General features: G+C 37.3%; 1 protein-coding gene across 4 annotated transcripts in view; it reads right to left on the reverse strand.

The window, feature by feature from the left end:
• INVS (inversin) overlaps positions 1-27885 on the reverse strand; it is a 135812-nt gene that overhangs the window by 37177 nt on the left and 70750 nt on the right. For 3 of the 4 annotated variants that reach the window (XM_010847029.1, XM_010847028.1, XM_010847031.1), the window contains exons 4-11: positions 27480-27653; positions 25804-25971; positions 21984-22164; positions 19676-19785; positions 17135-17306; positions 10717-10872; positions 10075-10304; positions 7337-7443 (exon numbers count right to left, since the gene is read on the reverse strand). In XM_010847029.1, coding sequence (XP_010845331.1) covers positions 7337-7443; positions 10075-10304; positions 10717-10872; positions 17135-17306; positions 19676-19785; positions 21984-22164; positions 25804-25971; positions 27480-27653 — 1298 coding nt within the window. The remainder of the gene's footprint in view (positions 1-7336; positions 7444-10074; positions 10305-10716; positions 10873-17134; positions 17307-19675; positions 19786-21983; positions 22165-25803; positions 25972-27479; positions 27654-27885) is intronic. The other variant, XM_010847030.1, reaches the window with a different exon arrangement.

Below are 27885 nucleotides of genomic sequence, written 5' to 3' on the forward strand. Positions count from 1 at the left end.
TCAGACAGGTGTTGGAGAAGACTCTTGAGAGTCCCTTGGACTGCAAGGAGATCCAACCAGTCCATTCTGAAGGAGATCAACCCTGGGTGTTCTTTGGAAGGACTGATGCTAAAGCTGAAACTCCAGTACTTTGGCCACCTCATGCGAAGAACTGACTCATTGGAAAAGACTCTGATGCTGGGAAGGATTGGGGGCAGGAGGAAAAAGGGGATGACAGAGGATGAGATGGCTGGATGGCATCACCGACTCGATGGACGTGAGTTTGAGTGAACTCTGGGAGATGGTGATGGACAGGGAGGCCTGGCGTGCTATGATTCATGGGGTCGCAAGGAGTCAGACACGACTGAGCAACTGAACTGAACTGAACTGAACTGAAGGTAATTCAGAGCACAGTTAAACTGGTGACATTATGCAATAGGAGGAAACCTCATTCTAAGATGTGGAATACTCCTCAGGCATGGCTATCTTCTGTCCTCCAGGGCTGTTCCTTTTTCTCTGAGGAGCACAGAACAAGGGTGGAGCTGGTATCTGGTGTTTTGCACTGCTGACCATGTCTATTCCTCAGTTTTGCTCACTTTCTCACAAATTAGGGGCTTTGAGAATATATGATCACTTTTCTTCCTCCCCATGTTCTAAGTAATTCCTTAATCCTATCTAAAAAACACTGCAAATAATATTCTGTGAGGTTCCTAAGTTTGAGCCCATGATTACCGATAGTTAATGTTTATGAAATGAAAAATATATCTCCAAATGGAGAGAGTTAGTCTGTGAGAAGAATGGCCCTTTAAATCCCTGCAGAAATGATGGATTATTAAACAGAGTTGGGACAACTGTACGGTCATCTGGGAAAACAAAAAAAAAAGATTCTTACATCACTTTCACTCCAAAATGAATACTGGATGAAGTAATGATCTAAATTTTTTTTTTTAAGGGAATTCCCTGGTGGTCCAGTGGTTAGGACTCCTTATTCTCACTGCTGAGGGCCAACGTTCAATTCCTACTTGGGGAATTAAGATCCCATAAGCTTCATGGTGTGGCCAAAAAAAAAAAACCATGAAAGCAGAAGAAAAAAATCATGGACAATTTTTAAAAATATTGGAGTGGGAAGTTTTTTCCAAAGAAAGATACAGAATGCAGAAACCTTAAGGTTGATAAATCCAAGTACATAAAAATAACATTGGGCAAAAACACCAATAACAAAGATAAAAGATAGTTCTTCAAACAGGAAATACTAGGGGCTGCTAGCATATAAAAATATGTTCAATGTCACTCATTTAAGAGAAATACAATTTAAGACTAATATGAGTGAGCACTTTAACCTAAAGATTAAAGAGGGAGACAGGCTCTCTACATACTAGGGAGGCAATCCAGCAATATATTTCACAATTATTCATGTATCTGCCCTCTGCTATAGCCTTTTCACTTATGGGCATTCACCCAATAGATCTGCTCTCCTCTGAAGTGCTTTATGTATAAGGATATTCACAGAAGCACAGTTTGAAATAGTAAAACAATGGAAACAACCTCAATTCCATCAACAGTGAAAGTCATTTAGTCATGTCCGACCCTTTGCAACCCCATGGATTATACATTCCATGGATTTCTCCAGGCCAGAATACTGGAGTAGATAGCCGTTCCCTTCTCCCGGGGGATCTTCCCACCCCAGGGATTGAACCCAGGTCTCCCGCATGGCAGGCAGCAGATTCTTTACCAGTTGAGCCACCAGGGAAGCCCAAGAAAACTGGCATGGGTAGCCTATCCCTTCTCTAGCAGATCTTTCTGACCCAGGAATCAAACTGGAGTATCCTGCACTCAGGCAAATTCTTTACCAGCTGAGCTACCAGAGAAGCCCTCCATCAATATAGGACTGGTTAAATAAAGTAGAGGCCATCCCATCATAAAGTCATCTGCATAAAGCAGCCATTATTGTGTACATGAATAAATAAGGAAAAATCACCAGGATGACTTGTTCAGTGAAGGGAAAAAGAAAAAGTAAGAAACCAGAACAGTATTATGATGTGCTTCACTGATATAAAAAGAATATATCGCTCTATGCTCACCTATGTAAAATACTGATATAACTCTCTAAAAGTTTCCCAAGAAAATGTGACAGTGATGTCTCTGGGGAGGAAGCTAGCTGTCTCAGAGGCAGGGATAGGACGGATATTTAGTTTTACTAAATGCCCTTTTATGCTTTTTAAATTTTCTACAGTGTACATACCTTTTTGATAAGTGTATTATTTAGAAAAGATGGGTACTATTATTATCATAGAGTTATATATTAGAATTTCAACTGACTACTTTCTAGATCTGTGATTTTAGGCAGATTCTTTTAAAAAATACATCTTCTCTATTTTTGGAATATAAAACAAACCAGATAAATATACAGAAGAAAATAACAGTTATCTACACTCTCACTCTCAGACTTAACCACTGTTAATATCTTGGGAAGTATGTTTCCTTTTTTAAAGAAAAATAATTACTTTGTAAAAATGACACACAGTTTAAGAGTTTAAATGATGTAAAAAGTACTAAAATTTGAGGTAAAGAAAATACCCCCAACCATCCGACTGGGATAATAACAATGGTTGTCACTTCCTGACCAACTTACGCCCCACTTATCCTCATACAGATTTGGTATGATGAGAGAATAAAATAATCAGTGTGAAGAAGACAGCAGTGTGCCTGGCATGAGGGAAGCAGCTCAAAAAAAGTGAGTGTGATTAGTGCTATTACAGGACACACATTGCAGCGCTTATATGTTGGTGACAGCACTTATCACGAATATTATTTGCACAGACCCAAACTAGCATTTATGACTGCTGAACAACTGCCAGATCAGCTTCCTCTGGATGACTGTCACTGAGTCAGCGCAGTCACTGGTGTTGGAAGGAAATAATCAGCTGATTGATGAGCTGGAAAAACGATGACTATATGGGTGCATGATTAGACTCAGAAAATCAGCCAATGATTATAGAAAAGAAACTCTTCAAAATTCACCTAACAGTCACAGTAAGATACAAAAGGAAGAGGTTTTCAGTAAATGCAAAGGGTAGTTTGGTCACTTTAGTAAGGAGACTCTAAATTCAGAAGCAAGTTCTTGAATGCTAAAATGAATGAACCCCCGTTTTAGGACAGCTTGATCTGCCAATACTGTTTAGAAACCAGAAGGCCATAAAGTAGAGGTGCCTGAATAAACTTTAAAACATTATTTACTTGTAAATAGCGTTTTGCAAATTCAGAAGAACTTTTACAAAATCCACTATATATTCTAAAATGCCTTGCATGACTGTACTTTCCCCAATAGAAAAAATCATCAGAGAACCACTGCAGTGAATTTGACAGATTTAGTTTAACACACTCACTGTATAAATGAATAAACAGACCTGGAAAGATTAAGCAGCATGCTGAAGTCTATGTAACTAGTTACCTGCAAAACCTAGATGGGATTATAATCAGATGTTGCCCTGTTCAGTACAGTAATCCTTCCATAATTCATCTCTCAATCATTGAATATATGTCTCCTATGGAATGAAACTGCTTCTAAATCAATGTGCAAATGACATATGTATTTTTATTAAGCCTGATCATTTTTTCTATAATTATTAATATGTAGTATCTTTCACATAGTATATAAGAAGGATTATCAAAATATGGCTTATGAAAGTGAGGCCCAAGTTATGTGTTTACTTACAAATATGACAAAAAGAAATGACATGGGCATAATATTCCCTAAAGAATGCTGAACCGGAAGTCAGCAGACCTGTGTGACTCTGGGCATTCTCTTCACTTCTCTGAGTTTCTGTTTCCTCATCTGTAAAAGGTGAAAGGAAGGAGAGAAGAAGAACTAGATTTCTCAGGCTGCTTGTGGATGGAAAGTTGCATTTCAAATATGTTAAATATTTTTATTATAAAAAAATCATATTTTTATTATGAGAAGCTTTAAGCATAAACAAAAGTAGAGCAAATAGCACATTAACGCTTTATACACTCATTACCAAATAATTAGCAAAATTTTACTACATTCACTTCATCTACTCCTTTCTTTTTTATTTTTGCTTAAGTATTTTAAAAGCAAATCCCAGAGGAATTCCCTGGTGGATCCAGTGGTCAGCACTCAGAGATTTCACTGCCATGGGCCCAGTTTCAAACCCCTGTGGGGAAAGATCCCACAAGCCATCAATCAATCAAGCAATAAAGCAAATCCCAGACTCGGATCATTTAATCTCTCTGCATTTTAGATTCATCTATAATAAGGTGAACATAATCACAATGCCATTGTATTAACAAAATTAACAGAAATTCCTTAGCAAGATCTAAAGCCTACTCTAAACACACATTTTCCTGATTTTCTTTTAAAAACTGTTTTTTTCCTCTTTTTTTTTTTTTTTTACAATTAGTTTCTTCAAATTACTTCTCGGTCAATTTTTTGATTCAAGTAGACACAAACTAAATACCTAGCAAGGTTTTAAGACTAAAGCCTATACTTACTGTCTAGGCAACTGACTGCATTGTGATTATTACTATTGAATCTTTCTTCATCCCAAACTCAACTGAGACACATTCGAGCGCTGTGAAGATTCCCATCTATGTCAGAGTATGGCTGTCAGATAGTTATTGACTGAAAGCCAGCACTAGGTGGCAAAAATTATGTCTATACAGAGAACATCAAGCGGTTTGTGTCAATGCATGTGAAGTAAAAATTAACAGTACATTGATGGTAACCAGTCAAGAAACAATGCAGATAAAGACAAGAGACAAGATACAATTGGACTTGCCATGTGGGAATGGTCTGATGGAACAAGTAGAATGCCTAAACTGGAATGTCAATAAACATAAAAGGCAGAGCCAAGTTCTGACATTTGTACATCAAAGTGCATTGTTGATGAAACATTAAAACAGACTGGGATATTGCCACTGTCTCTTTTCATCCATAGACTGGCAAGTACACTTTGGAGGATTTTTCCTTTGGTCTTTTGGTCTGTAATTAACATATGCTTACTCCAGGAGGTGGTAAGTACCTTAATTCATAAGCTTACTTAGGTCTGAAATTCAAAATTCAGCATATAAATAGACATTGAATTACAAAAAATTATTTTTTTATTGTTTCCTAAAAAATAGCACTCAGGCAGTAAATGGTTTTATAAAAAATATACTTTATAGAAATATATCATCCCTAATTCTTAGGATTCTTAATCTTTTTCTTCTGCAGGGTTTCAAAGGGAGAAGCCTCTGGCACCCTCACATACCTGTTTTAAGGTCAAATCCTCAGCCTTGAGGATTCTTCTGGCTTTCCAGTTTCCTTAAATGTCCAAATGCCTATCTTCATCTTTTTGGTTCTGCAGTTGTCATTTGACTATAATAGAGATGTGGAGTTCTTTATATAATCACTCTCAAAGTAAGGCATACTAATCTGCTTTATCTAAGTTTGCCTGTGGTCTAGTATTCCACATAAGTTTCTAATGAAGGTATGAATCAGGGTGATGCTACTGGGAGCCTGAAAACACTGATCTGACAACTCACCAGTTATTTACTGAGCATCTACTTTATGAAAAGCACTGTGAGCAATTCAGAGATGACCACGAGTTCTCTACTAAAAGGAAGACAAATTCTATAAAATCATAATAAAAAATGAAATGTGCCAAGGGCTATAAAGATTCACAGTGGGGAGGAGAACATAGTTTGGGACACATGACTGCAGGACCAGGACAATCTTCTTAGATGAGACTGAATTTGAACAGTAGAATGACAAGATTAACAACTATATTAGCGATCTGATTAAGAAAGGTTACTTTGGAAGGTAATGAATTGAATGAGGGAAAGATCAAAGGAAGGAAAACAAGTGAGGAGGCACTGCAATAGTTTCAGAAAGAGGGAGAGAGGGCAAGACAGTGGTGCTGGTGATGAAGTGGAGATGACAGTGTGAACCAAGGAGGAGTGTGAGTCTGAACTATAGATTGAGAACGTACCAGCACCCAGGTGAGTGCTGAAGCCTCAGTGGTTGGTCAGGTTGCCAAAGGAGGTAGGCTGAGAGAATAGATACATTCCCCTTGAAGACTGTTTATATTTGAAACAGAAAAAATGCAACAGAAGCCAAAAGAAATGGAGAAGGACCATGATTAGAAGAGAATCCTAATTCTAAGAGAACTGGGAAAACATACTGTCACAGAAGCTTAGAGAACATACAGGCTCAAGAAGGTGAAGAAGAGGAGTCAACAGAGAGGAGATGCAGAAGGGCCAATGAAGGGGGCAGAGAAGACATCATGTGCTTTATCAACTAGGAATCTGTCAGGGACCATTCAGATGCAGATTTCAGTGTAAATGAGAGGGCGGATGCCAAACTGCAAAGGCATGAATGGTGACAATGAAGAAAAGCAGACAGTGAAGACACTGTGAGAGAAGGCGAAGAAGATAAACCTCAGAGAAAAGAGACTTGGAAAATAAGAGATGGAGGGTACAAATAATGGGGAAAGGCTCTGAAAGAAGTGGGAAAGATGAAGGGGTTGGCCCCATGTTTCCTCTGAGACAGCGAGCTTAGAGAAAACCCCTCTTTTTCTACAAAGTGTCCCACCTCCTGATAGAAAGAAAAAGCTGGTGGTGGCTGAGAGCGTAGGGATGGTGCCACTGCAGGGCCACTTTAGTGACCGTATCCACGAAGAATGAAAACTAAAGCACAGATCTGGGTAGGGGGCAGGGGGCAGGTATGGAAATCTAATTACCATCTTAGTTGTTACCTACAAATTACTAGAATCTTCCTAGATCCAAGACCATCAAGAATGTCTCCTGCTTAGACTTCACACTACGTTGAGTCCTTTTTATTGGGTCTGGGTCACTGGATAGCAACCCCAGCCTAACTCTGTGAATCTCATATTATTTAAGAAATCTGTATTAAGATGAAAATCCTGAGCTTTAGCCTCAGTTTCTCCTTATTTTTTCATGCTACATGGTGGTATATCTGTTTACTAACTGATAATATCCTCTTCATCAAGAGAAACTTCTTGAACATATAACACATCTCACTGGCCTGAATTCTTAGTCCTGGTCAGTCAGGACTCCCCTGATTTGATGCTAGACACACATCAAAAGAAGACCTACATTTCTTCTGGAAAGTGTGAGCTTGCCCTAAGTAATGCCTGAAGTTTCTAATAACTTTAAAATCCCATGATTCTAATCAACACTACATGGAACTTTTGTTTTCTTCTGGTTCAAGATTTCTTAGTGTAGTGTTTCCTGATGAAATACTATTTCTGAACGAGCATCTAAACTTGAGAATTTTAAAATGTGGCAGAAAGGATGTGAGATGAACAATGATGCATTCTTTTTGCCAGTGGCTTACCTCTCTTCATTGTTTTCCATCTGATTAGGGAAAGCAGCAAAGTCTAGTAGTAATTTAATGGCATCAAGGTATCCATTGTTACAGGACCAGTGCAAAGCTGTTCTTCCCTACAAGCATAAACAGAAATCAAATACATCTGGTGTCAGTATTTTGGGACACATATTTATTTATGCTAACTCCAATATATAAACATTTCTCCCAGTTGCTTACTTACAGAAAGAGAAAACATTAAGTATACAGTGGAGAAAATGAACGGTATCTTAACCAAGTGATCAAAATTAATACTACGTTAATAGACTTCCCAGACTTCCCTGGTGACTCAGTGGGAAAGAATCAGATTGCAATGCAGCAGACACAGGTTCGATACCTGGGTTGAAAGGATACCCTGCAGGAGGGCATGGCAACCCACTCCAGTATTCTTGCAGGGAAAATCCCATGGACAGAGGAGCCTGGAAGGCTATGTCTATGGGGTTGCAAAGAGTTGGACATGACTAAAGTGACTGAGCAGTAACAGCAGCAAGGGACTTTCCTGGTGGCACAGTGGAGAAGAATCAACCTGCCAATGCAGGGGACACAGGTCTGATCCCTGGTCCAGGAAGATTCCATATGCTGTGGCGCAACTAAGCCAATGCGTCACACCTACTGAGCCCTCGGTCCCAACTATCAAGCCCTCATTCGTAAAGCCTGTGCTCTGCAACGAGAAGCCACTGCAGTGAGAAGCCTTGACCACCACAAGGAAGAGTTGCTCCCACTTGTCACAACTAGAGAAAGCTCATGCAAAGCAACAAAGACTCACTGCAGCCAGAAATAAATATATACTATGTTAAGAAGTATCACATGTTTCCAAAAGTGATACTCTGAGGATTCAGTATCATCTACGTAATATTCCATCTCGAATGTAAATCCTGAATCAAATTATGATGAATCATTAGGCAACAACAAATTGAGTGAAACTCTAGAAAATAAATGGTCTGTATTCTTTAAAAATTTCAATGTCATGAAAGAGAAATAAAAGTCAAGAAGCACTGCTAGATAAAAAGGAATATTTCATAGTGTTAAAGAAGTCAAAGAGGAAGATATCACAATCCTAAATCTGAATGCAACTAATAGCACAGTCTCCAAATATATAGGATAAAAACTGACAAAATTAAAAGAGGAAACAGTCATATCCATAATTACAGTGGGAGGTTTTTAACCTACGTCATACAATAGTTGATAGCAGAAATAGATTAAAAAGTAGGAAAGGTATAGGCAGCATGAACAATACAATGTAAAATGTATATAAAACACTGTATTGAACAATGACAAAATTAGTATTCTTTTCAAGAGTACACAGAACATTTACCAAAATCAACCATATGCTGGAACATAAAGAAAGCCTCAAAAGCTTTTCAAAGATTAAAATAATGCAGAGTATTTTTTTAAACTAAAATTTAAGCTACAAATCAGTGCAGTAGGCAGAATAAGGCACTCTGTTGCAAAGATGTCTGCTTTATAACTTCTGGAATCTGTAACTATGCTATATTAAATGGAAAGGGGGAATTAAGGTTGTAGATGGAATTAAGGTTGCTAATCAGTTGACTGTGAGTTGGATTATCCAGTTGGGCCAAGTGTAACCACAAAGGTCCTTATAGTAAGTTAAAGAGAGAGGCAGAAGGTGAATGTCAGAGTGATGCAGTATGAAAAAGTCAACCAGTCACTGCTAGATTTGAAGCTGGAGAAACGGAGCCTCAAGCCACAGAATGTGGGTACCACCCAGAAGCTAGAAAACTCAAGGAACAGATTCAAGGAAACAGATTCTCTCCTAGAGCCCCCAAAGAGAATGAAGTCCTGCCAACACCTTGATCTTCAGGACATTTTGGAATTCTGACACCCAGATCAGTAATATGACAAATTTGTTTTGTTTTAAAGCACTAAGTTTGTGGTAATTGTTACAGCAGCAATAGAACACCAATATAATCATTAACAAAAAGATAATGAGAAAATACCCAACTGCCTGGAAATTAAACAATACACTTAACTAATCCATAAATCAAATAATAAATCAAAATGGAAATCAGAAAATGTTTGTGTTGAATGATAGTGATAGTACAGTTTATCCAAATTTGTAAGATGCAGCTAAAGCAGCATTTAGAGTAATAAATGCTTACATATATATATTGAAAAAAATCCAATGATTTAAAATTTCTTCAAAAGAATTTTTTAAAGAATATTAAATCAAACCTTATAAAAGCGGATGGTAGGCAATAATAAAGTATATATCAATGAAATAGTGAAAAATTTCAAATATAGGAAATAAAGGAAATTTTATAGACTTGCTGTGAGGATTGAATGAGTTATAAAACATAAAGCTCTTAGAACTTTGAAATATTAAGCATCCATGATTATGAAAAAGATTATATACCAAATGAAAAAATACTGGTGATAATTTTAAGTAAGCAAAACAAAATGTGGTTTGTAAAATCATATATATATATTTATATACCTATATACATGCCATGTATCTATATATTTTATAAAAATTATAAAACTATTCTCATCCTATGGCTTTTAAAAATTATATATGTGTATGCACAAGGATTAGAAGAGAACATGGACAAATAAAAATCACTTTTAACTAACAGATTTGTGAGTGATCTCTTCACTTGACAAACCATTTTACTTAATTTTAGTTAACAAAGAAGCAATGCTGCAAACACTCTGGAGCAAACAATAGAGAAAAGACCTAGAATTTTTACCTCTTTGTCTTGAATATTAGGGTCTGCGTTGTTTTCCATGAGCACTGCCATGCAGTTGATATAGCCCCCATATGCAGCGCACTGCAGTGGGGTTCTTCCTGCGTAATCCTGCACATTTGGGTTGATCTTATTTTCTATCAGGATCTGGCAAACATCTGCATTTCCTCCCAGCGCGGCCCAATGTAGAAGAGAATGTCCATCTTGGTCGACTAGATCCACCCTTGCTCCACCTGAAAAAGCAAAAATAAAGTGAAAATGTCTAATATAGGGAGCATTTATCAAAAAGAAGAGAAGTTTAAAGAATATAACAGTCCTTTAAATGCTTTACTCTTAGCAAAAAACTTTCATGTATATCATCTATTTCAGATTTTTAAATAAGCCTGGGAGTTGGTCAGGATAGAAATCGTTCCCCTTTTATATGAAGTGAAACTGAGGATCAGGCAGATACAGTGACTTTTCCCAAATCAAACAGCTACTAATAGGTGGAGCTAGGAGTGATTCTCGAGTTTCCTGACACCAGGCTCTTTCCTCCATGCTTCCACCCAGGCAGCTCTCTGCCATGTAAAGCTGTATTTCAAAAGGTAAATGTAAGAAATCCTACCTTTTGAGACTGACTTGTTATGAGCACTCTTAATAACTAACCTTTGATGAGTGTCTGAATCACATCTTTGTGCCCCATCTCACAGGCTCGGAAAAGTGGAGTATGTTTCATGACATCAGTAGCATCTACTTGAGCGTTATTTTCCAATAATAACTTCACGGTGCTGACATGGCCAGAAAGTGCAGCAGCATGTAAAGCTAAAAAGGGAGCAAAAGAGAGTGAAGAACTTTTAAGTAACAACTTTACCTTTTTACTATCCTAACTATGTATATCTTCTTCTTTTGATTTTTTCATCATTTTGGCCAAATGCAATTTAATCTTCAAGATTATCTATTTTTCACTTGTATACACTTCTTTATATCTTCCCTTCTACTGGTATGTATTATTACTCCCACCTTTCCCTTCCTTCTACCTTTCTCATCTCACTGTTTTCTTCCTTTCTATCCTGTTGGTCTGAAATGGTCTCCTTAGTTACTAGTTTATTATCTTTTCCTTTTTCTGAGAGAGCAAGAGAACAAAAAATGACAAAGAGAAATGATTTAAATGATGCAGGCAATTCTGCCCACCAACCCACTCACAGTCAGTATATGCCTCTGAGGGGATGTGTGATGGGAGCCATCAATCTACTGGTTCTTCACTTGGTTACCTGTGCTCCTCTTACAGTTGGTCTGTGTACCCACATGGTACTAAAATTGTGTGCATCTTACTGCCTTGAGAGCATTATTCATACAACATGATTCCAAATGCAAGTCAGCTATTTCCTCAGGGCCCAATTTTAAAAAGAGCAATTCATTTCAAGATTGGAGGAAAAAACCAAGTGGAATGTGGTCTCGTCTCTGGTAAAGGGTTGAAAGAGCAGTTTTGACTATGTGTGAGTTTCACATTGCACTGGTCCCTCTAGTACTTATGTCATCACTCTTTAGATTATTCTTTAAATTCTATTTAAGTCATCATTCTCTAAATTCTTCTCAATGTTTCAGGGTATCTGTCTAGAGGTATCTAAGAATTATGGCTCTATACTGTCTAGGACAATGTTTTTTTTTCATAAAGTATGATCCATGGACCAAACCTGGGGTGCCTATAAAATGCAGATTCCTGGGGATTTGTTGAGATGCCACTATGGGCTGGGTATACAATATAATGCTGGAAATTCAGTAGAATAGCTAAGGTTACATTTTCATAGAAGAAGCAAAGCAGAACAAAACAAAAACAAGGAATTAATAACATTTATGTGTTAGATGGTGATAGATGGTATAGTTAAAGAAGTAAAAACTATTTTGATATGTGAAGTGACCTGGGGATTACTTTTGATTGGTGGTTAGGGAAAGCCCTGTTAAGGTGCTGACATTTAAGCTGAGACTAAATCATAAAAAAAGAGGCAAAGCAGAGCTCTCAAGGGAGACTAGTCCAGGCAAAAAGAATAACGAGAACAAGGACAGGGATGAATGTATGTGTTTAAGGAAGGCAAAGAAGCTGCAGCATATGAGTGAGAGTGCAGTAAGCCAGAAAGGTAGAAAAGGCTAGATCATAAATGGCCATCAGGTCAGAGTGATGGAGGACACTGAAGGGCTTTACGTAGGGGAGTGATGTTTGATTTATGTTCAAAACGGATCACACTAGCCATTTTGAGAACGCATTCAAGCAAATTAGAATGTAAGCGGGGAGACCAGTTAACACTAGTACAGTAGACTGGGTGAAAATAGTGGTGGCTTGAACTAGGGTGACAGGAATGGAGACGGAGAGAAGCATAAAAAATTTAGAATATGTTTTGGATGTGGAATCAACAGGACTTATTAACAGGAATTGATGTAGGATCTCTGTTTAATCTGGGAATATCTCTAGTAATTGTTATGCATATGAGAGTTTGAAAAGCCTGACCTAAATGCCTGAAAGGTAGATTAGCCTAGACAAGATGGGTGTGAGAGCCTTCAAGTATCTGAAGCATGTCATGTGGAAGACAACAGAGAAAGCAACATTCAGTCTGAAAAATATTGGCTTAGTTTAAGGCAGCACATCCTAATAGAGTGAGATTAAGATGGAAGTAATGGGTGAATTCCCTGGTGGTTGAGTGGTTACAACTCTGCACTTTCACTGCCAAGGGCCCAGCCAGGTTCCATCCTTGGTTGGGGAGCTAAGATCATAAAAACCACATGGCACAGCCAAAATAAAAGAGAAGTTTTGGTAATGAGTTCTCTGTATTGGAGCTGTTCAACTGGAGGTTGAAAGACAGTGAGGAGATGTCTTTGGTGAAAAATGTTGCTGAGAATGTTATAAGTCAGATTAAGGCACATATTACATCTGTGACAGTTCAGTGATTTTCACATTTAAGACCATAAGAATGTTAGTTTTTTCCCTCCCAAGTGAAATTTTATAAAACATTCAACATATAAAATAGTTAAGAGGTGAGTGTTTCTGGTTAAAGTAGGGGTAGGGGTTACCCATTCAAGCACCCACTCCCTCAGCAACACTTTAGGTACCTCTATGGGAAGGTACTGGTCTGAAGAACACAGCTGAGAAAACCCTGGACTAGATGTAATTTTAAGGTACTTTTTAATTCTGAAATTCTATAACTGTGCAATGTGGCATCAATTGTGTAATGTGGTATCAACAGATACTCTTCAGATAAATATCAATGTCAAGTTTTGTTTTGTTTTTTTTTTTAAAGACAAAATTTCAATTGAGTAAAAGAATTAAGGATCTTGTTAAAGGAAATTTCCCATTTCTGATTATTTTCATTTATTTTAAAACAATTTTAGACTACAATAATTGTTTCTTCTTTGAAAAAACACATTTACATAGAACTTTAAAAAGTCTTTCCAATAACTTTATGTTATGGAGAATTTCAAATGTTATTCAAATGTAAAGGCACATCTTCTTTATCAGCTCATCAGTCAATGGACATTTAGGTTGTTTCCATGTACGGCTATTGTGAATAGTGCTGCTATGAACATAGGGGTGCATGTATCTTTTTGGAAGGCTACAAAAAAAGATAAATAAAGCCAAGAGTCTCTGGGTGAATACTGTCATCACCCAGCTTCAACAGTGATCTTGTTGGCTAATCTTGTTTCATTTAACTGCTATCCATTCCCCCACTTCTGATTGTTTTGAAGAAAAGTCTAGAGTCACATCCTTCTGTTTGTGAATATTTTAGTTAGTATGGCTGAAAGACAAGGGTTCTTTTTTAAAATACAGCCACTGTATCAGAGTATCTCTCAGATACTTTAACAGAGAAAATTAAATATGAAGGATTGCCCGCCTTGTACTGAAGAGCTAAAAAAGCAAAAAGGAAACACTAAGTTATCACTGCTGCTAAGTCACTTCAGCCGTGTCCAACTCTGTGTGACCCCATAGACGGCAGCCCACCATGCTCCCCCGTCCCTGGGATTCTCCAGGTAAGAACACTGGAGTGGGTTGCCATTTGTATCACAGAGGCTAGCAATTCTAAGGCTGAGGGAACAAAAAGAAGAGGATGGAATTATTACAACTTTAAAGGCTTAGAGGAGGCGCCCTGCAGAGCTGAGACTCAGACCTCTGAGGAGGGGCTCTGCTTGGCAGGTCCTGTAAGTGCTGGAAAAACCACCAAGTGAATTAACTGTTGCCACTGGAACAAGTGATCAGTGCTCTGCTGAGTAAGACTGACTAGGATATGCTGACAGGAACTAGAAACAAATATAAGAATAGGAAGCAAACAGGAAGCTGTAATCCCAAGCTCCTCTTCTGGCTTTCCAGTCTCCCTGTACTGCCCACTGTGGGCTGACTCCCCCTGCTGGTAAAGAGCAAATGTGGTTTGCAGAACCCCAGCCCCAGCAATGCAAAGAAAATATAGGCTCATTTTCATATCTAAAAGATGGTAACACAAGTTTTGTAACATCAGATATACCCAGAGAGTGTTCACATTTTCCTGATAGCTTAGTATTTTGTTTTATAGTTGATTTATTTGGTCCAAATAATACTTATAGATTGCTATTGATAAGAACTCATTTTTAATTAAGGAAAAACAACCCTCTAAAGGGATGATGAGTGCAATTGTGTGGTAGTTTGAGCATTCTTTGGCATTGCCTTTCTTTGGGATTGGAATGAAAACTGACCTTTTCCAGTCCTGTGGCCATTGCTGAGTTTTCCAAATTTGCTGGCATATTGAGCACAGCACTTTCACAGGATCATCTTTCAGGATTTGAAATAGCTCAACTGGAATTCCATTACCTCCACTAGCTTTGTTCGTAGTGATGCTTTCTAAGGCCCACTTGACTTCACATTCCAGGATGTCTGGCTCTAGGTGAAAAAGTTGGCTTAAAGCTCAACATTCAGAAAACTAAGATCATGGCATCTGGTCCCATCACTTCATGGCAAATAGATGGGGACACAGTGGAAACAGTGGCAGACTATTTTTTTGGGCTGCAAAATCACTGCAGATGGTAACTGCAGCCATGAAATGAAAAGAAGCTTACTCCTTGGAAGGAAAGTTATGACCAACCTAGATAGCATATTCAAAAGCAGAGACATTACTTTGCCAACAAAGGTCCATCTAGTCAAGGCTATGGTTTTTCCAGTGGTCATGTATGGATGTGAGAATTGGACTGTGAAGAAAGCTGAGCGCTGAAGAATTGATGCTTTTGAACTGCGGTGTTGGAGAAGACTCTTGAGAGTCCCTTGGACTGCAAGGAGATCCAACCAGTCCATCCTGGGTGTTCTTTGGAAGGACTGATGCTAAAGCTGAAACTCTAATACTTTGGCCACCTCATGTGAAGAGTTGACTCATTGGAAAAGACTCTGATGCTGGGAGGGATTGTGGGCAGGAGGAGAAGGGGACGACAGAGGATGAGATGGCGGGATGGCATCACTGACTCGATGGACATGAGTTTGAGTGAACTCCAGGAGTTGGTGATGGACAGGGAGGCCTGGCGTGCTGCAACTCATGCGGTTGCAAAGAGTCGGACACGACTGAACGACTGAACTGAAAGGGATGATGGAGAGGAACTCACTGGCATAGAAATGTCAGGAAGGTATGTATCACTGATGTATAATAGAATCTCCTTAAGAGAAAGAGCCCAGGGAATGAATGAATTTGAAAATTTAGGTCTCAACCGTAACTAAGATGTACATCAGAAAGACAACTTTGGTTGAGAATGCAAGTATCCAAGCCCATACTTCATTAAAATACATGAAATGTTAAACAAAGAGTGATGCCAGTGATAAAGACTGCATAATAATAAAAGTCTGATAAAAAATTAAATACTGAGATCATTTATAAACTCAATGCCTTATGTGTCTGTATAATACTCCTTAAGAAGCTTAAGGTCTATGGTGAAACTCTGATAAACAAATACTTTTACAAGTTGAAGTCTTTATCAAAATTGATATTACCTAAAAACTCTTTTTAAAAAATCAGAAGGTGTGAAGGTCTAAGTATAGGGAGGGAGATATTAGGTATAGCAACCACATTCCCCTCTGTCTCCCAAGTGCTCTATGAACAGTTCTGGTGATTAAGAAAGACAGAAAGATCTCATCCAGGATGACAGGTAGGTGCAAATGGCTCTAGAATGTTTTCATCTATAAGAAAACAGAACATTGAGAAGCTCGCAGCTGAGGTTTTGTTCCATTCAGTGTTTCTGCGCTGTGATTTTTCTTTCTGACTTGTAATTTGTATATACAGGTGTCCTTTGTTATCTATGGGGGATTGGTTCCAGGAGCCTCTACAGATACTAAAATGTGAAGATGCTCAAGACCCTTTCATGAGATGGTGCAGTACAAGCCAGCCTTCCAAAGCCACAGATGCAAAACCCTGGATATGGAGGGCTGACTGCAGTACCCAGCAACAGCTGTGTCACCCAAGGTGACAACGGGTGTTACAAAAACAAGGACTTCTCTTAGTAATCAACACATCCTTTGAGGGCTCTCTTCTTAGAAAAAGAGATTAAAGGAAGCATACAGGAAGAGCTTTCGAAGCTTTGAAGCTTCTAGAGTCATGGGAGGTTAACTCTGAAATGGGAGATTCAGGAGAACAGCAGTAATGCTGTTCAAAACTGAGAAACAGCATATTAAATGAGACTGGTGAGAACATACATAGATGTGTGCCTTCTTTAAAATATAATTCTAAATTTTTGAAAATGTAGTTAATAACTGCTAAGTATGCATAGTTTTTAAAGAGCAGGTTTATGCTTTTTTTATGCAAAGATATATGATCAGAAGAGATCTGCAATTACGTCTAAGGAGCAACAAGGCTTGTAAATCAAATGTCAAAATTCACTTGATAATAACATAGGGTAATTTTAGCTGTAATACTTGGAAAAATAAAGCTGTTGGAGTGATATCCTGGCAACCTAAACCTAAAAAGTAAAGATCAATGTCAAATAATATTAGATTAGGAACAATGGTTTCAACTTACTATTTTGCAAGTATTATAGCACCATCTATACTCTGAATCCTGAATGAAAGCTGAATATGTCTGCCAGTTCTTACCTGTACCTCCATATTTATCTGCCATATTAATGTCAATGTCAGATTTTAAGCTCAGCATAGTCCTAAGGACATCATCACTGCCTTTCCCAGCAGCCCACATAAAGGATGTTCTTCCTTCAAGGTCTGAATCATCTTTTACTGATGGATGTTTTAAAAACACTTTAACTGTTTCCTGTAAGAAAACATTTAAAAATTTGAGACATGAGAGCGGCATTTTCTATGGCAATAAAACCAGTGTTATATGTGACCTCCACTAAGAAGCAAAGTATTTTTTGGTCTACTTTTGAATCAAATGAAATTATCTTTTTATGAATAATAAAATTATAATTTCCATTGAAAATAACAATCTGCATTCCTTATGTATTGGTTTTAGTTTTCACAGCATTTCAAAATATAACTTAATTCCCTCATTCAATATTCTTATAATTGAGAATGATTATTCTCAATTAAATTTAAAAATTTAACTGCAGAGAAGAAACTATGTACTTTTTATTATTTTTTTAAATAGTTAATTGATTTATCAAATGATGAGCGGTGGCTACTGAGAAGTGCAGTGTTCAATTCATCTAACAAGTATTATTCAGTAATTCCTGCATTTTAGGTCCTTCCTCTATAGAATCATACAAAAATGAGGACCCTTAATAATTCTTATAGTGTTTGACAATTTTAATGGCAGTTAATATTCATAGCTACTTCCCTGGAGGCTCAGTGGTAAAGAATCCACCTGCCAATGCAGGAAATGTGGGTTCGATCTCTGGCTCAGGAAAATCCCCAGGAGAAGGAAATGGCAACCCACTCCAGTATTCTTACCTGGGAAATCCCACGGATAGAGGTGCCTGGCAGGCTACAGTCCATGGGGTTGAAAAGAGATAGGCATGACTTAGCGACTACATAACAACAATATTCACAGCACTTAAAATTGCATCTTTCCTCAAAACTCAGATGCTTACAAACTTATAGGAAGATCATAGACACTTTTGCTTGGATGGAAATAAAATAGTTTCAGAAAAAACAATTTCTGGAGGCTGTGAGTTGGCTAAAAATGCATAAAATGTTGATGTTCAATACTTTAGAGCAAGAAAAAATATAAGGGTTCATCTATTCCAGTTCCTCATTTTATAGATGAGACTTAGGCTCAAGGCCACATAAATACTGGTAGCAAACACACAAGTAGAATCCAGGGTTAAGTCACCACACTCTTTCTACTGCAACATACACCGCTTCCTAGTCTTAAAACTAGTTGTTGAGCTACTGTGGTATTATAGCTTAGCTCCCAGGAGCTAGTGTAGGTGCTTATTAATTTACATTTGAATAAAGAAATAATTTTTTTTTAATGTTGGTGATTTTGGGGGTTTCTTTTAACAATCTGCAAACATTTCTTTTGTTCAGTATGTTTTCTAAGTGATGAATACTTACAAGGGTTTTATGGGGTTTTGATGTTGGTTGCAGTGTTTTTTATAAAGGGAATTATAACCTCTTGCAACTTAATAGAGTCTAAAGGAGATCAAGGGACTTGAAACTGAGCTTAGACTTTGCATCATTATTAAAAAACTATTTCTGTAATTGGCAAATTATCTAAAGCAAGTGTTTCTTTGAAAAAACGTCTATAATGTTCTAGTATTCTTTCTTACTTTCATTAACACAGTTACTTAACTACTAGTTTCTGTACATAGTTAAATTTGGAATCTAAGAGTTGGGTTCTAGACAAGGCTTCCCCAATGGCTCAATGGTAAAGAGTCCACTTGCCAATGCATGAGACATAGATTCAATCCCTGATCTGGGAAGATCCCACATGCCACAGAGCAACTAAGCCCATGCACCCCAACTATCAAGCCTGCGCTCCAGAGCCTTTTGGCTGCAACTACTGACCCTACATGCCACGACTACTGAAGCCTGCACGCCCCCGGGCCTGTGCTCTGCAACAAGAGGAGCCACGGCAATGAGAAGCTCACATACCACAATTAGAGAGTAGCCCCCACTTGCTCCAACACACACAGCAATGAAGACCCAGCACAGCCAAAAATAACAAAATAAATAAATAAATTATAAAAACACAAAAGTATATTTAAAAAAAACATTGTGGGCAAATCATTTAATCTCTTGGAATCTTGGTTTCTTCATCTCTAAATAGAGATAACATGTCTTTACATAGGCCTGTGTTGAACTATGGATTGAATTATGATTTCCATAGATTGACTATATTGGGCCAACTGAATTTCTTATCTATTCATAATAAGAATGAACCCCACCTCAAAACTTAAGTATTTTTCTGAGATCTTGGGAGATAATAGAAGATAAAGGTTTACCGAAACTGTAGGTGGTAAGTAGAATCGATTTTTAGGATTGCCAGGAAGGAGAACTATAGCTATATTTGCTGTGGGTACCAGAGAGAAAGAGAAGTGTGAAATTAAGGTATTTTAGCAATCTGAGTATTCAGTGTACTATTCAGTGGTGCATTAGGGGAGGTGAGGAAGATGGAATTATACTGTGCTGATGATAACATTCTAATTTAAAAGGAGATAACTGTCATGGTTTACTTACAGCAAAGTTACTCTGAGCTGCATAGTGCAAGGGTGTTGCTCCTTGGCTGTCAGATGGAATGGTTCCAGACTTATTTCTTTCTAAAAGGAGATGGACAATCTGTGCATGGCCTGAAAGAAGACACAAGGTAGTTATCACACAAAAGGACTGATTCATTTATGGTCTATTTGAAGGAAAGGGGTAAGAAAAATCACTAGCACATAAACCAGTACTCACAAGGGTTTCAGAACGGTCCCTAGTGCAGCTTCTAACTTTTTACCAAAATACTATGATTAGGCAGCACAAAGGCAAAACCTAAATACTAAAAACTCAATGCTTTGATCAACAAGGAAATGACTAATTATAATTGCCAGACTGAGAAAAAACTGTATATCATACCAGCTCACGGCATCCCCTGGTTCACCTTATAAAACTGCCCATCAAGAGGGAGGGAAGGTGTCAGAAGGCAGGCCCTCTCTGTCCCTAGTCTCCAGGTTCTACTGCACAACCAATCAGAACTGTATGGTTGTTCTCTTCTGCTATTCAGGTGGACCAGCTATAACACAGTTTCTTGTGACCTCTGAGGCCTTCTGTCTATCACTTCGTACCTCCTTCCCCCAGTGTTTGAACACCTAGGCAGTAATTTCAAACCCCAGAAGTGGGCAGGAATAGTGAGGTGCTGGTAGAAAAGAGTGCTCTGCAGTCCATTTTGGAGGATGTGGAGGAGGTCTCCCCAAATGAAGGACTGGAGAAAGGATCAAAGAATGAACAGACCTGGTAACAGTGTATTTAGGAAACCTCAATTTCATACATGCCATTGCTTCAGTGTACAGGGAGTGAGGCAATGACACAGAAGCCACATTAGCAGAGCAAGAATACACTGCATGAACGCCAGGCAGAAAAACAGAAATTTGCATGGGAGTTGTGCTCCTCTGCCTGCTCTTCAGCTGTGGTTTCAGATAGAGTGCTCCACAACACAAACGGGCAAAAGTAGGGTCAAGGGCAATTTATGCCACACACTCAATCTAAATATTTCTCATCTTGTTTGAGAGATAAGGAGAAAAATTCAGAAAAGGCTTTATGGAAACACTCTAAGACAGGGGGAAAGGAACACCATCAGAAAGAACAAGAGCATACCTCAGAAAATGATCTAGAGAAGGATCTGGAAGAAAATTTCAGGCAACAGTTTGGCATCCTTGACTTTTACAAAGAGATGGCCTCTATGAAGTGAAACAGTATCCTAAGAAGAAGATAATCTAAAATGAAAGGGTAATGGAAGGAGGTAAAAATATAAAAAGCTGAGATAAAAAGAAATATGGATGATAGAAGGAAATCAAAATATAGCCTAAAATATAATCTATAAGAGGCAGAAAGAAAGCAGAATTCATGAAAAGAAAATTCAGTTTAGTGATACGCAGACAAATTTGCAAAAATGCAGAGGAAAAGGAAATGAAACTAAACACTGAAATGAAGACTGAATAATAATTATAAATCTGACTATAAAACCAAATGCAAATGTAAGAATCATTTAAAAAAGAGATAACATGTAATTTAAAAACTAAGTCTATAATAATAATATTTTTACAATTATTACTATTAATAATAACTGTCAGATCATATTAACAAACACCTAAAGGGTATAAGTGAAAGTATGCCAAATTCCTCATTTTAAATAGATGGGAATCAGTAAATGCAGTTTTGCTCTTGACTCAGGCTTAGGCTTAAGAAAGCTTTTAAAATTTAAAAGTAACTACTAGTAAAACCTAGAAACCCTCCCGAAACATTAGGAAATTCAAAACCAGATAGCTACAATGTAATCCATACACCACAAGGCAGAAAACAAAGAAATCAGGAAAAACTCCAAATTAAGGAGAAAAAAAACTAATCCTCAAAGATGAGAATAAGGGAAAAAAGATCAAATTGTACAATTTGTAACAGTGACTGTCAGTGGGCAAAACTCCTTCACTAAAAGGGAAAGACTCTCAGATTGCCAAAATTCAGACAGATACACATATATAATCTTCCATATAAAAAAGTGATCCCCAAAAATGCTAAGTAAAAGGCGCATCAGGAAATATGAAGAAAAGAAAATCAAATATAGTATTAGCTGAAACATAAAATTAAAGCCCTTCTCCAAAAAAAGCAAAGGCATTGAACGTGAAGATTATTTTATATTTACATTTGTTAACAAATGCACATTGGTTTTATAATAACAATTTTAAAAGACATGTTGTTGAAATTACCATATAACAGAGAATACATTTATAAGCATACAAAGAGGAATTTAGGTACCAAGTACTACATATCAATTAAAAACTATTCAACTCACCTAGCAAAGCTGCCCAGTGAAGCGGCGTTCGAAATAAGTTATCGTAAGATGTTATATTGCAGCTTTCGTATGAGGTCAAGACATCTACCACTGTCACATTCCCATCAGCGACTGCAAAGTGAAGAGGTGTTCGACCCTCATAGTCTTGCCAGTTCAGTAAAGACTCTGTTGGAGCAGCATCCTATTTTTAAGGAACCAGAGACTTCAGACACACATAGAATCCTTTAAAAAGCCACATTTGATGTAAGTATTAACTGAGCAATTTTTGAAACCTGTATATTCTCTCTCAGCAGAAGTGATAAAATTTAGAAAAAAGTATACAGTCTAAATCTTAAAAAATTTAATTTCATATTTAACTATAAAAAGTACAGAAAAATAAATGTACTTGTACTATCTAAATAGGAATCAACACTTTCCCTAACGTGCTTTTTGAATCTGTTATGGATTCAGCTAAAGCCATATGTTTTGTATTTTTGCTTCATATGTATACGTCCATAAACAATAGATAAATTTGGTGTGTTTTCAATATTTATACTTATGCATTATGCCATGTATATCCTTGAATTTTTTTCTTTTAAAATTATATTTTTGAATTTTTTTATTTCAACACAATACACGTGGGTATCTGTAATGATACTAATCTATTTGTTAAACCACAATTTAGTTATCCATTCTCTTGAAAGTCGCTCAGTCACGTCCAACTCTTTGCAACCCCATGGACTGTAGCCCACCAGGCTCCTCTGTTCATGGAGATTCTCCAGGCCAGATTACTGGATTGGGCAGCCTTTCCTTTCTCCAGGGGATCTTCCTAACCCAGGGATGGAGCCCAGGTCTCCCACATTGCGGGCGGATTCTTTACCGTCTGAGCCACCAGGGAAGCCCTTACTGAAGGATATTTAGGTTACTTACACAGTTTTCCACTATTAACAAAAATGCTGCAATGCATTTTTTGCATTGCACTTCGTTTACATATCTCCTTGTGGCATATATGCGAGATTTTTCTCTAGCCCAGACATTTTGAAGGGAAACCGCTGGGTTGAAAGATATCTACATCGTCAGTTAGGTATTGTTAAACTGCTCTCCAAATGGCTGTACTAATTAACACATCCATGACAATGTGTAAAGGCTTTTATTTCCCCACATGCTGGCACAAATCAACCACTTGATATTATCAAACTTAAAACATTTTTCCCCTTATAGGTATGAAAAGCATTTCACTGATGCTTTAAATTGCATTCCTTTTATGAATGAGGTTGAAATTTTTTATCACATGGTTATTAGATTTTTGGTTTAAACTGACAGTTCACAACATTTATTTGTTTTTCTACTGGATCCTTGTAGAGATAATGATGCATTGCTTAGGTCCTCCTTCCCTACCTCCACTATCTTCTCCTGTCAGCTTTTTGGAATTGCTTTAGCCGAAGAGAGTTCCTCATCCACCTCAGGTCTCTTTTCAAATTAGGTCATACCCAAAGTCAAGCCCTCCTGTCCCAATTTAAGAACTCTTTGAAGGGCCTTTCCAGGTTTAGAGCTCTCTATACAGTCAGCCTATTTTATAAAAGAAGAGTATGAAAGGTATTAAAAACACTTCAAAAAAGAAGTAGAATATTACCATGGCAGCAATCTAGGACCTTGAGTCTCCCAAGGACTTAAATGCACTTATAGAGGAGAGAAAAAAAAGCCAAATTTGTAAGGAAGATATTATAAGTGAGAATTACCCTCCACAGACCTCAGATTTTGGAATTAACACATAGAGAATATAAAATAACTAATGATAAAACACGTAAGAAAATTAAAAATTGGGATTTCCTCGGCAGTCCAGTGGTTAAGAATCTGTGCTTCCAGTGCAGCAGGGATGGGTTTGATCCTTGGTGGGGGAACTGAGATTCCACAAGCCACATAGCACAGTTAAAAATTTTAAAAGTGAGCAAGGGAAAAAGCTCTCAAAATGATCAGGCGGATCTGAAAAAGAACCGAGGAGAACTTTTAGAAGTGAAAACACCATCACTAAGATTGAAGACTAAACAAATAGTGTAAACAAGACTGGATGCAGCTGAAGAAAGACTTGGTAAACTGGAAGGCAGATCTGATGTAACTACCCAGAATGTAGCAGAATGGGACAAGATGAGAGAAATGTAAAAGAAAAGGTAAGAGACATGGAAAGTAAGATGGAAAGGTCTAAAATATGTGTTATTGGAGACCCCATAGGCAGGCGTAGAGAGAAAGAAACAGAAGCAATACTGACATAATGGCTATATATTTTCCAGAACTGAGATGCGATAATCAGAATGTATACTAAACATGAGAAAAAAAAAAAAAGGCATACTAGACACACTGTAGTAAAACTGTAGAATACTATATAGAAAAATTTTTAAAACCACCCTGAGAGAAAAGATAATCTATAAGATAATCTATAAAGGGATTACAATTAGACAAATAACAGACTATTTAAGAGGAACAATGAAAGGCAGAAAGCAGCAAAATAACAGTCTGAAAGAGCTGATAAAAGTGACTACCTAGAATCGTGTATACAGAAAAACTACACATTCAAGAGCATTGTAGAAATGCAGACATCCTTAACGGTTGAATTAATCAGGGAGTTAACTACCATACATCTATACTAATAGGAATTCTAAGAATTTATTTTAGGGAGAAAGGTAATAACTCTGGAAGGAAAATTGGAGATCCAAGAAGAAATGCACAGCAAAGGAATCAGTTAACATACAAGTAGAAATAAATTAATCATTGTATAAATAAAACAATAACATCTTCAAAAGTCTAATTTGTGTGTTATAAGCAAATAGGACCAAACATTAGACTACCACAGCATGTAAGTTGTAATTTGGGAAGAAATGATTAAAAAACCTCAAAGAATTGATAAACATTCAAAATTCGTAAGTATAGAAAGTTGGTTAGATATATAATTAATGGCCAAAAGTATCAACTGCATTTCTATACACCTGCAACAACCAGTTAAATTCATACCCTAGATAGGGTTTTTAAAAAAGGTTCAAAGCAGCACTGTTGTAAACAGCAAAAAGCTGGAAACAGTTTCAAAGGTCTGTCAATAACAGAATGAAAAATGTGTGTCATTTAATCTTCAAAAAATGGAATACTATTCAGCATATAGCAGTAAAAAGTAATAATATTACAGCTACACACAGCAACGTAGATTAAAACCACCAACTTAACACTGAGCAAGAGAAAAGGATGTCGCAGAATACATACAGTATGATTCTATGAATACAAAATGCAAAAATGTTAAAAATGAAACAGTACATTGTTTAGGAATGCAAACATATGTGGCAAAACTATAATGAAAACCAGTGGAATAATAAGCACAAAATTGAGGGTAGTGGCTGCCTCTGAGAAAGGAGAGAAAAGAATGCTACTTGGAGGTACCCAGGGAACTTAAACAGTGATTTACTTGGCTCCTCCACTCAGTGATGAGTACATAAGTTTCCTTATTCCTTATATCTTAAATGTATTTATTCATTTACATCTACTTACTATTTGATAAGAACAAGTATAAAACAAAGTCAGGGATGATAAATAGGAACTCAGAAAAGTAGCTGATGGGGGACAGAAATGAGCGTGGTATAGGGAGAGAGAATGCCTTGGGAAGCAGGCATGCAGGAAATTTCTGTGTGGTCTTAAATCACAGTATTAAAATGCTCTATTTCTTGCTGATGAGCTCATACGTTTTTTGTTGTACTCTTTTGTGTCATAATTTGCTTGTGTGCTATAAAATGCTTTTGCATACAGTGGATAATTCATAACATAATTTCTTTTGGGGGGTAAGGCCATCCATTATACCTACCAGAATGCATCGCACTGTGTGAACGGCACTTGGATCTTTGTGGTTGGCTGCCCAGTGAAGTGGGATCTTGCCCTCAACATCAGGAATTCCAATGTTAGAATCATGCTTGATGAGCAGCTTCACATGCTCAGGGTTATTGTAGTAGGCACTCCAATGCAGAGCTGTTTGCTGCAAAATGGAGAGATTTTCAAAATGACATTGACAACAGAATAGTGACAACACAACAAACTTTTCCCAAACTCTTACTGCATGACAGCTACAGCTGTAAGACTTCTGTATATTTTCTCTCCTATAGTCTGTATCAGGACAACTCTGGGAGATGAGCACTCTTGAACTTGCACGTGACTGATGAGGAAACTGAGCATAAGGAGGATAAGCAATCTGCTAAATGGCACAAATGCAGTAAAAGACTTTTACTCAAGTGATTAATGGGTCTTTGTGGATTGAACAAAGTGCTTTTTTTCAGTGAAATATTTATTTTCTGGCCGTAGCATGTGGCTTGAAGAATCACAGTTCCCCAACCCAGAGAACCCGTGCTCTCAGCAGTGAAAATGCAGAGTCCCAACCACTGGATGCCCAGGGAATTCTCAGTGAACTATCAGCACTACAAATGCTGTGAGTTAGGAATAACATCAATTTACAGTAGTTGTAAAATTAAAAAATTGATCTCAGAACTTCAGGTTATATGAGTGACTACTAAACAAAATTTAAAAATCACATTAAGAATACTATGGGAGTGAAAAGATTATTGAGTATCAACCCAGGGACTTAATTATAAGAGTTAATTTCATGAGCACGCAGGAGTTTGCAAGACTCTTATGATTAAGTGCCTGATGAAAAGGAAGAGGATGATTGCCTTTGTCTAACTAAAGACCACATTTTTTTCCTGTAAAGAATAATCAGAATGTTGATCAAAACAATGACCAATGTATACAATACGTTCGAATTCAAGAGCAGGGAACACAATGAATCCCAATAACAATGTCAGAGCAAATATTACAATCAAAATGAAATTAATAATAATTTTATGGCTAATATTTATTGACAGCATACTATGCACTGGGCATTGTGCTAAACACTTGATATATACTATCTCATTTTATCTTCAACAACCCTGTTATCCCCTTTTTGCATATGGGAAAATTGAGGTATAGAGAGGTTAAGTAAGTTGATGGACACAGAACAAGTAGCGGCTTCTACGCTGAAACCCAAGACAAAGTATGCCAAAGACCAGGACATTAAAGCAATTATGCACTAAGTACATTATTTGGGGGCATTTGGTCACCACAAATCTCACAACAAATTGCAACTATCATGACTAGCAGTCAAATAATGAGTTGGAGTTAGACAGGCCTGGGTTCACATTCTAGCCCTGGCACTTGGATCTTTGGTAGAATTTTAATCTTCTTGAGCTTCAGTTTCCCCATATGTGAAAAGATGATACTACCCACTACACTAAGTTGCTAGCAGGACACAATTTAAGTGAAATCCTTTACTAGGGCATGTGGAGATTTGGAATTGTTCTACCATGTATGAGTGGTAATTGAGGCCTTCTTCCTTGAGGCTTCACATCATAAAATAAAGTGTCTGCTTTATGTTCTACTTGTCTTTGATTCTGATAGTCTGTTCAGATCAGATCAGTCGCTCAGTCGTGTCTGACTCTTCGCGACCGTTACCTTGTTTTTATCCTGTGTGTCCACTTCTCCTGGTGCCATAAACTTCAGCAGAAGCGCCAAACATTTAGGGCTCTTGTGCCGAGTAGTCAAGTGTAAAGGAGTCATTTCTTCCAGATCCTTCTGCATCCAGTTTGCTCTGCGTGTAAGTAAGAGTTTCATGAAACGATAATTTCCCTAAATGAAAAATAAGAGACAGTAAGAAGAAATGTACTTTGGAGCCAAAATTTTTTTAAAATTTTTAAATGCTTTAAGCATTTTAATTATTCTGCTGGAGTAATAACATTCAGATAAATTAATAAAAGGAAAAATACTTAAAATTCTACTATACTATCAGTTGTTTTATTTTGTTCATGTTTTTTTCCAACTGTTTTCTACATACCTACAGTTTCCTTAGGGGTTGGTCAAT

Source organism: Bison bison, unplaced genomic scaffold (assembly GCF_000754665.1).
Source record: "Bison bison bison isolate TAMUID 2011002044 unplaced genomic scaffold, Bison_UMD1.0 scf7180017864243, whole genome shotgun sequence".
Taxonomy (NCBI): domain Eukaryota; kingdom Metazoa; phylum Chordata; class Mammalia; order Artiodactyla; family Bovidae; genus Bison; species Bison bison.